Consider the following 16,015-nt stretch of genomic DNA (forward strand, 5'->3'; position numbering starts at 1 on the left):
ACAAAAAAGGAATACACAACAAAGGCAACATTTATTGATTATTAAATATATTAATATGCAGTGCGTCCTGCCGTGTACACCCTGCCCTCATTTTGTTTTTCTGACATGCTGGCACTCTAGCACCTTCCAAGGTAGACATTGTGGTTTTTGTCAGCACTGCAGCCAAAAAACGTTGCCTACCCCTCGTGTATTTAATCATATACACCATTTGGGGGGTGTTTTAAGTAAGGAATCTGTAGCATCTATGCTGGACTGGAAGCATGGAGATGCTGTATTACTGCTGCTGTGCTTCTCTCTCTACCAGCCCTGGATTAGAGGGGTGGAATTCATTCTTCAGTGTTCACACTTTCATAGCCACTGCCAAATTGGCAGTAACTTTTGACTGAGAACCCCAAAGCTGCTGCCAGTTCAGCAATGACTGCAAGAAGTTTAACTCCTGCTATTGCTGATGTTGCAAAGTGTAGTCTGCATCTGCAGTCAGGACTTGGCCATGACTTTGGGGAAAAAAATTATTTCTACCTTCCAGAAACAAAGTGCACATCTTCTTTGAGCGCATGCAAGAATACTGTGCATTTAAAATACTGCCATCAAATAGCACCTAACCTTGTTTCAGGAGTGGACTGGCCAAGTTCGCCGATGACACCAAACTTTGGGGCAAAGCATCCATGCCAGAAGATAGGCGGGTGATCCAGGCTGACCTGGACAAGCTCACGCAAATGGGCAGACGAGAACCTCATGGTGTTTAACACCGAAAAATGCAAGGTTCTCCACCTTGGGAGGGAAAAACCTGCAGCACCCTTATAGGCTTGGCAGTGCTACATTGGATAGCACTACAGAAGAAAGAGACTTGGGGGTCATCATTGACCACAAGATGAACATGAGCCTGCAATGCGATGCTGCGGCTAGTAAAGCGACCAAAACGCTGGCTTGCGTCCATAGATGCTTCTCAAGCAAATCCCGGGACGTCATTCTCCCCTTGTACTCGGCCTTGGTGAGGCCGCAGCTGGAGTACTGCGTCCAGTTTTGGGCTCCACAATTCAAAAAGGATGTGGAGAAGCTTGAGAGAGTCCAGAGAAGAGCCACGCGCATGATCAGAGGTCAGGAAAACAGATCTTACGATGATAGGCTGAGAGCCATGGGACTCTTTAGCCTGGAAAAGCGTAGGCTCAGGGGTTATCTGATGGCCACCTACAAGTTTATCAAGGGTGACCACCAGGGTCTGGGGGAACATTTGTTCACCAGAGCGCCCCAAGGGATGACGAGGTCGAACGGTCACAAACTCCTGCAAGACCGTTTCAGGCTGGACATAAGGAAGAATTTCTTTACTGTCCGAGCCCCCAAGGTCTGGAACAGTCTGCCATTGGAGGTGGTTCAAGCACCTACATTGAATACCTTCAAGAGTAAATTGGATGCTTATCTTGCTGGGATCCTATGACCCCAGCTGACTTCCTGGCCTTTGGGCAGGGGGCTGGACTCGATGATCTCCCGAGGTCCCTTCCAGCCCTAATGTCTATGAAATCTATGAAAGAGTAGACTCTTGTATACTCAAACTAACATTAATATCTGCTCATGACTTCTTGCTTTCCTATATGGTCAATTGTTTTTACACAGATTTAAAACTTAATAAATATAGAAAGAAGTGGATGTAGGCAGTTGAAACTGTTGGGATTGATTCATCAAGCTTATGTTTTGGGGAGTGTGTATGGAGGGGTAACAAAATAAAGAAATGTCCAGTCTCAAAATGTGATGTGCCTGACCATTTTATGCAAGGGCTCTTAATCTGCATGTTTATTTGCATAGGTGTGTTAGAAGACAAGTTAAGATCTTGGAATGATTTTCTAAGGTTGAGAAACATGTTTGACACCAACTTCCTGTTTTCAAAGACATTTTGATTTGATTTTTTTTTTTTGTATTTCAGGCAAATTTGTGCTTCGTGGATATTGACAACCACTTCATAGAACTGCCAGAGGAATTTCCCCAATTTCCCAACAAATTGGAGTTTATTCAGGAAATCTCTGAAGTCCTCCTTCAGTTTGGAATCCCTCCCGAGGGAAACCTACACTGTAGTGAGAGTGTCACCAAACTCAAGAACCTTGTCCTTAATGACTTGGTCAATGACAAAAAGAATGGGAACATACCCAGCAATGCCATCAACATGTATGAGCTACTAAAAGGCAATGAAACTATCGCCCGTCTGCAAGCACTAGCAAAGAGGACAGGCGTGACAGTGGAAAAAATGACTATCATGGCTCCTGTGGCAGAAAGGGAAAGGGATGTGAAACTGCAGTGTGAAGAGGTGGAACTGAGCGACTACAAACTAAATGTGCAGATTCGTGAGGTCTTTGCCAATCACTTCACACAGATGTTTGCGGACTACGAGGCCTTTGTCATTCAAGCAGCACCAGACATGGAATCGTGGCTGACGAACAGGGAACAAATGCAGAACTTTGACAAAGTATAATATTGACAGATATTTGTGTTTTGGGCTGAAAAAATGCTGATTTGGGGAAACAGGTTGAATAAATATAGATTTTTATTCCCCTTTCCTCATCCATCTGGCCACTGGTTGTGTCTGTTTTGATATCCAGGGCCAGATCTTCAGCCAGCATAAACTGACAAAGCTGCGTTGAAGTCCTTGAGGTAGAGCTGTGTGCTGACTGCCACCAGCTAAGAATCTGGCCTGTAGGTGTAAATACGATAGTAAACAGTGATGAAGAACTAGCTATTATTTTGCTCATATTGTAGCAATAGGAAAGGATTCTTATGCTGAGGAAATAGGTGCTCATAAAGATTTGAAATATAAATCCAGATATAGGAACTTAATTTTTTAGCAACTTCTCATTTGCTATTCATCAGGGGGTGGGGGAGGCAGTCTCGGTCTCTGCCTGGCTCTTGCTCTTGGCCTTGCTCTTGGCCTCTGCCTCATACTCACTCTATCATTCACACTGTCTCTTTCCTTTATTTGTTTTGTCCTTGGTCATACAGTGAAACTTCGTTTTTTTCACTGTAGCATCAGACAATGAAAAGAGTTTTGTCAAATGCAGCATTATTAATTTGTTTTAGTTGGAGGAAGAATTAAATGTAGGCTGGGATGGGAGGTGGGAAATAAACTTTATGCATTAGTGAAAGAAAAGCAAAGATTGATAAAACTTCACAACTTCATTTCTTTGTGTCGTCTTAAAATGAGATGTTATGTTCTTATAGGATCAGTGGTATTTTAAATATCCAAACCCTGTGCTAAGCACAACACCTAGGAGAATCAACATCCAGGAACAAATCAAAGCTGTTTTTGTGGGCTAGTTTTGACATCAAGTGGAAACACTCTTCCTCTATATGTGTGCGTGCACACACTTGTACTTTTTCTTAAGTATTTATCTTCTACTTGGGAATAGTGCTTGTTTTTACTGGAGTAATTTCCTCAGTGTCTGTACAGTAATATTGACTTTGGGTTCAGATTTTCAAAGTTGGATCGGGGTGGTCATACAATTCAATTTTAATGGGAGTTTTATGATGAATCAACCTATGTGTGCTGCCTTTCTTCCAATATTAGAAATACATTGGAACGTCACTTAATTTTGCCCATATATCAAATAAGTTTCCTCACCCAGTAGATTTGCATGTTCTCCAGTTGTGCATACTTTTTGTTTGTGTGGTTTTTATTTTTTAACCATTTAGTACTGACAAGAAGACAGGTAAAGCAGAGGTTCCCAAGCTGTACACTTACTTCTGGTCTGTGAGTAATGAGGCATCATATGGTGCTGCCTTTTCTGGTTTGCAGCTACCAAATTTCATTAAAATTCCTAATATTACTTTTCAATGTAAGCAGTTAGTTTAGTTGCACAAAGGTGTCATGAATGAGGGGACAGTCTTCTCACAATCCTGATGGGAGAGAACAGAGTCCATGGGACAATCTTTGTAGCAGACAATGATTTTTCCATCTGAGAATGTCCAGACATGGGCCAAAATTCATTTCTTAGTCTGTTCTGTAGCATATACAATGTGTTTGTGTAATTATTAGGACAAAATAAGTATATGATACTAATTGACCGTATCTTATTACAGGCTTCTTTTTTGTCGGACCAACCTGAGCCTTACCTCCCATTCCTCTCACACTTCATTGAAACCCAGATGTTTGCAACCTTCATTGATAATAAAATTATGTCTCAGTGGGAAGAGAAGGACTCCTTTCTGCGGGTGTTTGACTCTCGAATTGAGAAGATAAGGCTATATAATGTAAGAGCTCCTGCACTGCGGACATCAAATTATCAGAAATGCAGCACTTTAAAAGAAGCAGGTATGTTAAGCTCTATCAGTGCTCAACTTATAAATAAAATTCAACTATGTAATATCTTAGTCTCCCACTTGACATGCAATCAGTTGTTGAACCTGTTGAACTATAAGCATTGTATGTTAAGTACTTAATGGCATAATTTTACCCACTTACTTTTTTTGTAACACTAAAGATGTAGGGACAGTGAATGCCTCTCCTTCACACTCCCAAGCACTCCTCACTTTCTAATATTTTGAGAATGAGTCTCTTTCTGGATTGAAACAATGGCTGCCAGTGCTGCTCTGTGCTAAAATGCAGTGATTTATCAGAGCACCACTGGGTAAAGAGGCTGCGTTCTTCTGCCTAGGTCACTGACAGAATTCTTCCCTCTTAGTTGGAAGAAGCCAGGTTATGATACTCTCTGTTTTTGTGTGGGACGAAGAGACAACAACTGACTGGGGAGATGTCATCAGATATAGCTATGAATGGAACCTTTAGGTCAGGTACAGACTATAAGTGATCAGAAACTGGTCTATACCCATGACAGAACAGAAGTTTGGTACACACAGACTGGTTTAAAAATGGAGGAACTCGGTGTTAAGCTTTGTCCCCCTCCTCCCCACTCACCTAAGACTTAAGGTGTGTTCTGTTCGCTACCCATCTGAACTACTCTGCTTACAGAAAACCATGTAACTTAAATCCATTCTGTCTCAGGCTTTTTGAATGTCTGTACCTAGCCTTACTGGTCCAGTGATGGAAATATTTATATGCTGTTTCACAGTGCACTGAAAGTTAGGTGTTTATATTCTCAGGGTGTATTTTCAAAGTAACGGATGGTGTTTTTGCCATGCAAACAGATTTACATATAAATTTTACCATATTACAGAAGGAATGAATCCCTGAATTAAGATATACCAAAAATGATTTGGCTAGATGTATTTTTATATATATTCAAAGATTTGTTTCAATTGTTCAATTACTTGAAACCCTAGCCTACTTCTGCTTTTCAGAAAAAAGGTGCTATGCATTTTTATTATTATTATTATTATTATTATTATTATTATCATCATCATCATTATCATTATTATTAAAAATAGTTCTAATTTTCAGGTCGCCTGTCTATTCAACGGCTAATCTCAGTTGATATTGTGGCACCGGAACCTCATATTCTGTCTCGTGAAATGCAGCAAGTTGATAGTAATTCCTTCATGTTTATCAGTTACACAATATTAAGCCCAACACCAGTCACTTTGTTTATCTAACCAAACGTTTTCTGGGGTTCTCGGAGCAGATATTTAATCTTCCATTCTTACAACATACTGTACTTAGTTTTATTTTCTTTTAATTACAGTATAATGTGAAATTCCCTAGTAAAAATGGTTTCTGATAACAAAATGTCCAAAAGACCTCCATACCAGTATCCTGGTCTTCACGGGACTGTAAAAAGGAAAAGGGCTATGGGTTCTGGTCTTAACAAAATATATAATGGATTTGGCTTTTCCATTCCAATATTTATTCACCATTGGAAGCATTAAAGCTAAAAAGCTATTTGTCCCTGGATATGGGCTGTAAAATTTAATTGCAGTAGTGCTGGGAAAATAGATTTCTCCACTCTTTATTCTGAATCACCGGTTGGGAGCTTTCTGTCTTGTGATAGAGACTTGAGATGAAATCTCTCACATGGACTTCAGTGGAGCCAGGATTTTACTCTCTGTATTCTAATGTGTTCCCTCTCTGACCCTAATAGCTCCCAATTTTTTCTTCTTTTTATGGTCCTCAACCTTTGGCTATCTCAGCAGTTTAAGGCTCCCTTCAGAACCAGTCATTAGTAGCAATCTAATTTTTAGGAGGATGACTTTAATCCCAAGACTTTTCCAGGATTCCACTGGCCTCTGGGCTTTGTCTGCCTAAGAAAATAAATGGGGAGTCAAAGACACACCAAGCGCTGCTATATGTGGATATCTGAGCTGGCCTTTGTATTCTAAGTTTTAGTGACACAGACCACAAAAATTGAGCCATTGATTCAAGTTAAACTGCTCCTTTTCTAAACAAAAAAAAAAACAAAAACCCCCAAAACCCAAAGATATGGTTATCCTTCAAAAATGAGTTGTTACTAATAGTCTGCACTAAATGTCTGCTTGTTTAATATTCATCACTGCTGGTTTCCTGGTTCTTACGAAAGACGTTTTAACTGACCTGCCCCAGTACTAACAGATGCTCAAGTATGATGTGAATATGGAATAATGGAGCACAAATATTTCTTTGTTTGCATAAATGAAGATTTTCAAGGCTATTCTTTTGATCTTGCTGGATCATGCCTTCTCCCTCTTAAAAGTGAAATATTTCTTTTAGGTTCCAAACACTATATAAATAAACTGCATTCTCTGCTTTGTAAAGAAGCCAGTTAGCTGAATAATGCAGTATTGCATGACTCTGTATTTCAGTTTCAAAATGTTGTTTTGATGCCAGGCTTTGAGATGTAATTTTCCTCAACTGACATAACTTAAGAGTACTGCAAGCAAAGGATGCTGTAACTCTATGAGAATGTGTTCCTTTCATCACTTTCTATATCAACTCCTTTTGCTTTGAGTAGTCCTGTTCATTCATCTGGGAAAGACTGACAATGGGTACATGGAGCTAGGAAAATGAAAATGTTTCTTTAGTGAAGGGAAATATGCTTCCTCAAGATGTAGGACAGTTTTTCTGCATCACTATTTAAGCGTACAGTAACTTTCTAACATGGTCAGGTAATTCAGTAGATAAATTGCAGCATAGTTAAACCTTCCTTTGTAGAGATGCTTATTTTAGCCCACTGAATTGATTATTCATTTATGAATATAATTTGCAGCACAGTCCATTGAACAGCGACTAATGAAGATTGATCACACTGCTATCCACCCCCACTTACTTGACATGAAGATTGGTCAGGGCAGATATGAACAGGGGTTCTTCCCAAAGCTGCAGTCAGATGTGCTGGCAACAGGACCAACAAATAACAAGTAAGCACCCTCTTTATTTTGTAGACTTCCAAACAGGTTTCTACTATGATAGATCCACTCCCATGGACAGAAGTCAGAGATCCTAGGTATTTTTGTCCAGTTTAGTGAAATAGGGGCAGGTATTCTCCATTCTTTCTGTCTGGGAAATAACTTCGGAGTTTGCAAGTAAAATATTTTTATAGCATCTTTTTAATCTCTGCCTAATTCTAGTTTTTGCACCAGCTCCACCATGGCCATTTTGTTTGGTTCAGTCAGGTACTTATTGTTTCACCTCATGCTCTCTCTATCTTTATTTTTTTGCTTTGTTCTTGCTCTGAGGTGTCACTTCCTCCCCTAGACAGAGCTAAGGTCATGCAATCCTTTCAATTTTCAAACAACACTTCAGATTCTTAAATGATATTCTAACACGGATCCAACTCATTTTGAAAATTTGGTATCATCCTTCAGAACAGCATTAATCATATCCTTCCTATACTGCTTGTTATGGACACACATTCAGCAAAAAAACCTATACTTGTTTTGTTTCACCTCCTAAACTGATAGAGAATAACCTGAGGAGACTGCGAAGCATGTTTGCCCATGGTTGGGCCATTTACTTGAATCTGCATCAAGTCCTGGAGTTTGCTTTGCTTTTTTTCTGCTGTGTAATTTGTTTTGGTAGGAAAACTTTTGTTTTTGTTTTGTAATAATAAGAATGCTGCCACTGGTAACAATATATTGTAAAATCCAGAAGGCTTGGTAGTTGAAATATATTGTTAAATATACATGTGTAATATGATTTGTGAATTTAAGAATAATTTCAGTGCCATGCTCAGCACGTGTGACAGGGGTTGCTGACCCCTGATCCTACTTGATGTGTGAAGTCAAAGCACTGAAATCATAGATAAAGACCCATGAATGTGGGTATATGGTAGCCTGATGAGTCTGTAGCTGTATATCACACAACAGCTTCCAGAGTAACTTAAATTTGATTTTTTTCTGCTTGAAAAACTTTTTAATTGCTTCAAAATGTGTGATCCCTTAAGGTTTCAGAGAAAAGAACCACGATTGCCTTTGATTTTGTTGTGAATTTCCACCATAGTGGCTGGTTGCTTTTGTAAGACATTAGATAAAGGATTCTCTACTTGAAAGGCAGAAAAACTTTGTCACAGAGGTGATTTGTTAATGCATTTATGTCACAATGTTGTTGACTTTACTGGTCTTGGCCTCCTGATGCCTCCCTTTAGATGCATCAGTTTCCTGTTTCTGTTGGATACCTAAATGGACAACAAGTTATAGTCTACCTAGAATGAATCAATATTTAATCACAGTGTTGGGGTGATGTTGTAACTCAATTGGCACAAAAGTATGTGGGCAATATCTTTTATTGGACTAACTCAATAGTTGGGAGGGACATAGAGAAGCTTTTAGGTACCACTGTACCCTTCCTCTGGTCTCAGTCATCAGGGGGGTACCTGAAAACTCATCCGTCTCTCCCAACTATACCACTGTTCTAATAAAAGATTCTACCCACAAAAATCTTTGCCTTTTTAACTGTCAGTAAGAGCTAATTGCAAGAGGAAAATTTGCCAGCGTAACTTTTAAAAATCTATTTTAAAAATTTTCATTGAAAATGTTCAGTTTTTATCTAAAAAAAAAATCAAATGTACCAATTTCCCAAGAACCTATTTTAGACGTAACTTTTTTTTCAGTTTTTTTCTTTTTAAATAGAATTCAGTTGGTCACCAACTCTCTGAGCAACTGAGGATTCAAAATGGATGCCACCTAAATGACATTAGCATGAACTTGAATTTGGGGCCATCTTTTTTGGAACTTTTAAATTTTAAAAAATATGTTGGACTTTCAATAGAAATAACTAATGTTTGAGATGCAGAGCTGTTAGCTAAGGAGCATCTTGTTTTAGAAGATCAGTCTGTACACCTTTTTAAACAAACTATGTTCACTGTTGTGGTATCCAAATAAGATGCAGTGTGGCCCAGTTGGGTCTATGTCTGGGTTGAGTTCCTGTTTCTGCCTCTACTCTGTACCAAACCACACTGGAGAACAGGAGGAGTAGCTGCTTAAACACCAAACCAGGAATCACTAGTACTGCAACATCCTCAGAATTTTTTTAAAATATAGATGACAGTTTCAGAACTCCAAAATGCTGCGTCAGACTTGGCTTCTTTTTTTTTCAGAAGGAGAGAGGAAGAGGCAGAATATTGCCTGATAAAAAAAATAAATCACCCAATTAAAAATGAGGAGTTATTTAGCATAATCAAACTACTTTCACCTCTTTGCATATAATAAGCATGATGTCCAAACCATTGTGTATTTGTGTGTATTAACAAAGAAGAAGTGTGCGTAGAGGAGGTGCAGGGAATTGCTAGATAGATCTATGCATACTAGTACATGCACCTATGTATCTGTATCAGTATAGACAAACATTTAGCACATTAAGAAAGCCAGTTTCACAAAACTAAAAGCAATTGAGCCAGATTGACCTAGAGCAGGGGTTGGCAATGTTTTTGGGCAAAGTGCCAAAAACATCCTCATCCTCAGCTTGTAAGATGTTGGTGTGCCAGGGGCCCAATCCTTGTTGTGGCAGCAGAGCTTCAGCCACTTGCCCACCATCCACCGCAAGGCACACGTGCTAAACAAAATGCCTTCACATGCTGCACTCTGGCATGCATCCTGGAGATAGCCTACCGCTGACCTACAGGGTCGGTGGGGAGGGGAATTAAATTGAAAACTAGGAAATAGAAGGATCCTCAGTCTAGCATAGCAAGATGTAAAAAGAACTAGTGATGAGATGTTCAAATTAGATATGTTTAGATTATAAATAAAGTTCCAGTTTTTAAACAGTGGGACCTATGACTATGGGGACAACATACTAAGGGTTGTGATGGGTTCCTCATCTCTGGAAACTTTTAAATCCAGATTGGATGTTTTTCGAAAGGACATGCTGCAGTTTATCCACAGCTATTAGATTAAAGCAAGAATTAATACAGGAAAGTCCTACGGCCTTTGCTATATAGAAGGTCAAAGCAGATTATCACAGTGAACTCTTAAAGCCTTAAAAATCTGTGAATATAATTCAGGCTTAATACTTTATTTTGCCTTCTTCTGACGTGGCCTCCCCATAAAGCAAAAAGCCAGTATCACAATCCTTTGAAAGTAGGTACCCCTCCCCACCTGCCTTCAGGAAACCAGTACACATGTGCATGTGTGTACACACTCCACCCCCACAGTGTGATATTAAAGGCTTGCACATCATGCATCTTTCCTCACTTCCAGCCCTTGCTAGTCCTTATTGGTCCTCTCAGTTTGGGAAGTACTAGAGTACATCTTCATTAGATGTTACTACTGTTTTTTGCTTACGTGCTTTGAACAGTAACTAGCATGATTGGCTTCTGACTGAGCACTTCTAAAAGATGATGTGCATATTCTAGCTATCATTGGAGCCTCTCTGCAAGCTCAGACAGAGATTTGCATTGGTTACTCACTTGACATGTCCTCAGGTTTTTGGAAATGTTGCATTAAGCTGTCTGTTTGCTTTGTGGCACCATCAGTTACCCGAGACCAGCTAAGCCAATAGTAAGAGTTTTTAAAACTTCTCAACCTGCTCAGTATATTTAAACCTCTCAAAGATACTTCCTAAAAATCAGTAGTTCCCTTTATAAAGTATTTTTACCCCTTGGGTGTTAAATAAGCTTGTATCGGGTCTAAAGCTTGTAAATAGCAAAGTATTTTCATTTCAGAACTTCTTAAGCTGAAACCATGTTTACTGACCACCAAGTGGTGACAAAAAGCGTGGCAAACATGGATCTTCAAATGTTATTAAAAAAATAGTAAATTGAACTTGTAGACAAAAGGACTAGTCTTTCTGTTGCCTTTCCCCTCATAAATTGTAGCTTGGCCAAATATATGCAGGAAATATAGGCTACATACACATATTCATATAATTTGGGAGAAGTCTCCCAGGTTTCCTCTACTGGTAGAAAAACTTATCCAGAGATGCTTGAACAAACATTTGAATGCTGATCCCATGAAGAGCAGAGAGCTTGCAGTGCTGATGCTGTGTGGCCAGGGTGACCCTGTGCTCATACATCTCAGGATCCTCTGCAGTCTGCCCAGAAAGGGGGCTGCCCTATGCACTGCTGCCATCCTGTTTGCTGACCCAGACTGTCTGTGTCTCCGTGCAACACAGTATGGAGCATGTTCTGTTCTCTGTTTGGCAGAAGCAGCGGAGTCCAGTGAGCAACACGCTCTTGAGGGATAGGAGGCGGAGCAAAGTATCCTGAGGTGCTCCAGGACTGTGGTGTGACTTCTTCTAAAAGAGAATGTGTACGGATATTTACCATCCCAGGAAACTTAATCCTTGTTCCCAGGTTATTTTTCTCCTGGAGTAGCCATTTTTGCTCTGGGAGAAAAATCCTGGACTTCCGTACACTCATGGTTCCTCCTGGGGGACCAATGAGACTCCCAGAAGAAACTGAATGTCTTTACATGGCCTTAGAGATTTTATACCTAAATACAAGATGATTGACTGACTGGAAAATTTTCAGGTAATGCAGTATGTAACCTTCCTGACATACTACATTTGTGACTTTCAGCTAGAGCCATGGCACTCTGGGGTGCCTTGAGATCTTTCTTACAAGTTAGAACTGTTAGTTGTGCCAGTATGGTTCACAAGATAAACCTAAAGATTTCAAATAGGAATCCATAGCGTTAAAAGTGTTCTAACTTGTTTGTGGTCTTTCTGAGTTCTTTTCAATAGAAAAATTGCTCTAATTTTTCTGTAATCAAAAAATGAGTGAAAAGAGCTGGCATCTTCTGAGGGGTGTGTAGAGTGTAACAAGGTTGAGAAACCACCGATCTGCATGGATCTTGAGCTGTCCTTGAGTTTACATGGGTTCATCCTATCCTCTACTCTACTTTTCTGTGCTGCATACATTATACTTGATTAGCCTACTGCTGTCAGTTATTCTTTGCTGACTGAAGATGTTTTTTACTCCTCTCCTTGGGGCCCTCCCTCCTCCTTTTCTGTCCTCCTCTCCTCCCCCAAAACCCCCCCCACTTTAATCAGGACTTGATATGTTTTTGTTTTGTTTTGTTTCCAATACTTGCTGTTGCAAAGTTGGTCCAGGCATTTGCAAGGAGATAAAAATATAAAAGAACAATACCGTTCTATATTCAGATTCCTAACTGCATAGTAACAGCAGCAAAAAGTTCAGTTAAAAGTTATCTTAATTCAAAAACCTCTTTGTACTGGCTAGTAAATTTAAGCTTGTGCCACACTTGCTGGCTGTGTGGGTACATGCTGACTAAAAACAGTGGTAAAACATAGTGTAGAAAATTAGCCAGAATTCTGTTCATTATTTTTAACAGCAAGGTATTCATTTTGTGTGATGGCATCTTTGAAAATATTTGTGATCTCAGAACATACTATTGCCCAAAAATCTGCAACTAGCCAAAGTGCCATCTGGGAAAGAAAAAGCAACCCCTTTTTTTTTTTTTTCAGTTGGCAAGAAACAGTAGGGTGAGGTTGGGATCAGTGCCATTAAATGATCCTGGGAGCAACGTAACTAGAAACGAATGCTAATTACAGTTTGCGGTTATCAAAACACTAACTGCCAAACAGTATGATCAAATGTTGGTTGAGCTCCATGTATACTTAGCAGTCTCCTCCTTTGCCACATTCTTTTTTCTCCCCAGACATGATCTGTGAGGCTTATATTAGTGGGATACATCCACCACTCCCTTTTTGACCAGCAGTACAATCTGGTTATTGCTTCCCATACTTTTTCCTTTTCATACCTCTAAGATAATTTATTTTTTATCCCGCTCCCAATTTCCAACCTTCCCACCTCAGTAGCTCAGTGCTGTGGTATCTGATGTCTATAAGTCTCCACAATTTCCCATTTTTTTTTGTCCTCATCTCTCATAGGCACAAAACTTTTTATTTGTCCAGCTAGCACTCTGACTTAGAGCCACACTCTGGGCAGGAATATCCCCAGTTTGCTCTGGGACCACATGCACACCTGTGACCCTGCCAGAGCTGAGGATTGCCTGCAAAAGGGAGAAAATTATACTTTTATACAAAACTAAATCTGTACATTAAGATGTGAACTAATATATCCAAGTGTATATAGACAGAGTTTCTTACTGCTGTTCCAGCAGTACATAACTGAATAGTTGTGTTGCAGGCTATTGTAAAGCCTTGCCAAATGCACACTTTTACTGTATTTGACTGAACCTGGTACAAGCTTGCATGATGATAGGGCTTAAAAATTGGAAGAGAATGATTTTCCAGAGTTTGAGTTAGAGCAGGGCTGTCCATCTTCAGCATAGCTGGTGGCTGGCCATATTATGTGGGGTGAACTGGAGTATCACAAATTCCACAATAATCTGGGGGTCTGTGGGGGTCATGAATTTATTTATTTATTTATTTCATTAATATGGCATGTGTAGTCTTGTTGGAAGCTAGTGTTATGCTGGGACAATTGCCACCCCCAGACATAGGCAAGAGATATCATTGGGTTGGGCACCCAAGACATTGTCTGCCTGTAATGGGGAAAATAACTCCTCTATAGCAAAGCCATCTGAGAGAATGCCCCGTCAGCCAGAGGAACGCCTGGTGTCCCAGGCAGTGAAGTTTCTGAAAGGATTTGGAGACTTGTTGAGGAACTGACAATTCTGATGGGTGTGGGGGAGGGAGCTTAGAGTTATTATGAGGGCTGTTTGTAAAGTGACCAGAGTCTTTGGATTTTTTCCAGCTGTAGAGGAGTCTGGGGCCCCAGCAATCAGGGCTGATAGAATCAGCAGAAAAACTGATCCTTAAAACACTGGCTCTCAAGAGGGCTAGGGCGGTGTAGCCAGGTGAGAGGAGAAGAAACTGTAGTTGTTGAGTTTTTTTTTTTTATCTGAAGTCAAATTTCTTGTATAGCTTTTTTTTCTTCTATATAATAAATCCTTTTATTGTTTTGCCTCACTGATTGTCTGTGGCAGAGAGTGATTTCTGGGCAAGTGATTTCCCAGGCTTTTACCCATTCTGCTGAAAAGGGGACCTAAACTTTCTTCTACACCCAAAGGGGGCGCACCTAGGGCTGGTGGCTAAAGGCTACCCCAAATCTACCAATTATTTTTACTGGAGGAAAAAGTGGCCAATATCAAGAACACCTCAAATTTAGTTTCCATGCTCATCTGCATTTCATCTATGTACAGGATGAGAATTTAGATGAAGAAACAAGAAGGGTGGCAGTGCCCCATGAAATTCAATTATTTTTATGATCCCATGGAATGGATGGAGTTTTTTGGAAATTCTCTACAGTAGAAGGTAGTAAATTGTTAAGTGACTAATTCAAGGTCTCAGAGCGACAATACAATTTGCATTCCCTGAGCCATGTTCCCCCCCATGCCAACCACTGAATAACCACATGATCCCTTCCTGTGCTGAAATGTGATACTTTTTTCAGGTAGAGTACCAGTTTAAAAAAAAATGGGACTTTTACCACCTTTATAGTTATCATGTGGTGAAGGGATTATAATAATAATAAAATAAACGTGACTATGTAAATGATTTGTGGTACTTGATTAGTTAACCCTTTTAAATTTTAATTAATCAAATATGCTTACAGTATCAAAGTAAAACAATCAATTAGCTTGAAAATAGAAAGCTTGTTTAATTATCTGGTAGCTTCATTTATAACATGAACCTTGATAAATTAAATTAAATATTTCCAGGGAAAACATTGATTGCACATCATAGCTGGAAATGCTTTAGGGCCTTGGCAATATGCAGAATGAGCAGCGAGTCCCTACAAAGAACAAATGAATGGGGCTTCTTCAGGAGTGGGAGGAGAAGATTATTCAGCTTGCATATTTTTAAACTTCAGTCTGTCTCTTTTGCCCTATTTTTCTTTCCTGTCCTCCCATATTTCCCATCTACCACCCTCTCCCCTTTCCTTGTGTATTTCTCTTCCTTTCTCTTATTTTTCTATCACATCCCCCATTAAGTCTATTCATACTCATACCATTTCTGCAAGCATGCTTATGTGTCTACCTTCTGGCTTCTGTATTACTGATGACATTTATTTACTGAGGTATAAACCAGTGCTTTGACACGGATCTCTCTAGGCCTGGTGCTATACCCTCAGTGCCTCATTTTCTATTAAACATGAATATTCCATACCTATTCACCTGACACAGATATTTAGGATCAGTTCATGGTTGTAAAGAAAATTGGATATGTGATATTATTCTAGCATCTGATGAAGTAAGCTGTTGCCAACAAAACTTCATGCTTCTCCAGACTGGTAAGTCTTATGATTCTAACCAGTGTCATGATATCTTGGATTTCTGTGAGATTCTTTTAAGGGAGCGCCTCAGTGTGAACACTGTGCAAATACCTACACGATTCACAAGATTAACCCAGAAATTTCAAATAAGAATCTATAGTGTCAAAACATTGACCTGCTGTGGTCTTCCTGAGCTCTTTACAACAGAATTGCTCTATTTTGTCCATAGTCAAAAATGTGTGAAAACTAAGAGCTGGCATTTTCTGAGGAGTGCCTTATAAATTAATGAGGTTGCATACCTTCTGCTTGACATCAAACTAACACAGCTAACCAAATTTATGAATTTTAGTGTGAATGTAAAGTATTACCCTGTATCTAGTTTCTGTACAAGGAGGGACAGAGGCCATGTGTTTTATACATTGCTGAATACCCAAGATATTACCCAAGATAGAATCTACCTGAAACTT

General features: G+C 39.6%; 1 protein-coding gene across 3 annotated transcripts in view; it reads left to right on the forward strand.

Moving 5' to 3' along the window:
• DENND5B (DENN domain containing 5B) overlaps positions 1-16,015 on the forward strand; it is a 200,546-nt gene that overhangs the window by 130,255 nt on the left and 54,276 nt on the right. For 2 of the 3 annotated variants that reach the window (XM_090043348.1, XM_090043349.1), the window contains 3 exons: positions 1,919-2,455; positions 4,063-4,294; positions 7,119-7,269. In XM_090043348.1, the coding sequence (XP_089899474.1) occupies positions 1,919-2,455; positions 4,063-4,294; positions 7,119-7,269 (920 nt within the window). Of the gene's footprint in view, positions 1-1,918; positions 2,456-4,062; positions 4,295-5,380; positions 5,468-7,118; positions 7,270-16,015 lie in introns of all 3 variants that reach the window. The other variant, XM_090043350.1, reaches the window with a different exon arrangement.

The sequence above is a fragment of the Crocodylus siamensis genome, chromosome 4 (assembly GCF_052110815.1).
Source record: "Crocodylus siamensis isolate JL-2025a chromosome 4, ASM5211081v1, whole genome shotgun sequence".
Taxonomy (NCBI): domain Eukaryota; kingdom Metazoa; phylum Chordata; order Crocodylia; family Crocodylidae; genus Crocodylus; species Crocodylus siamensis.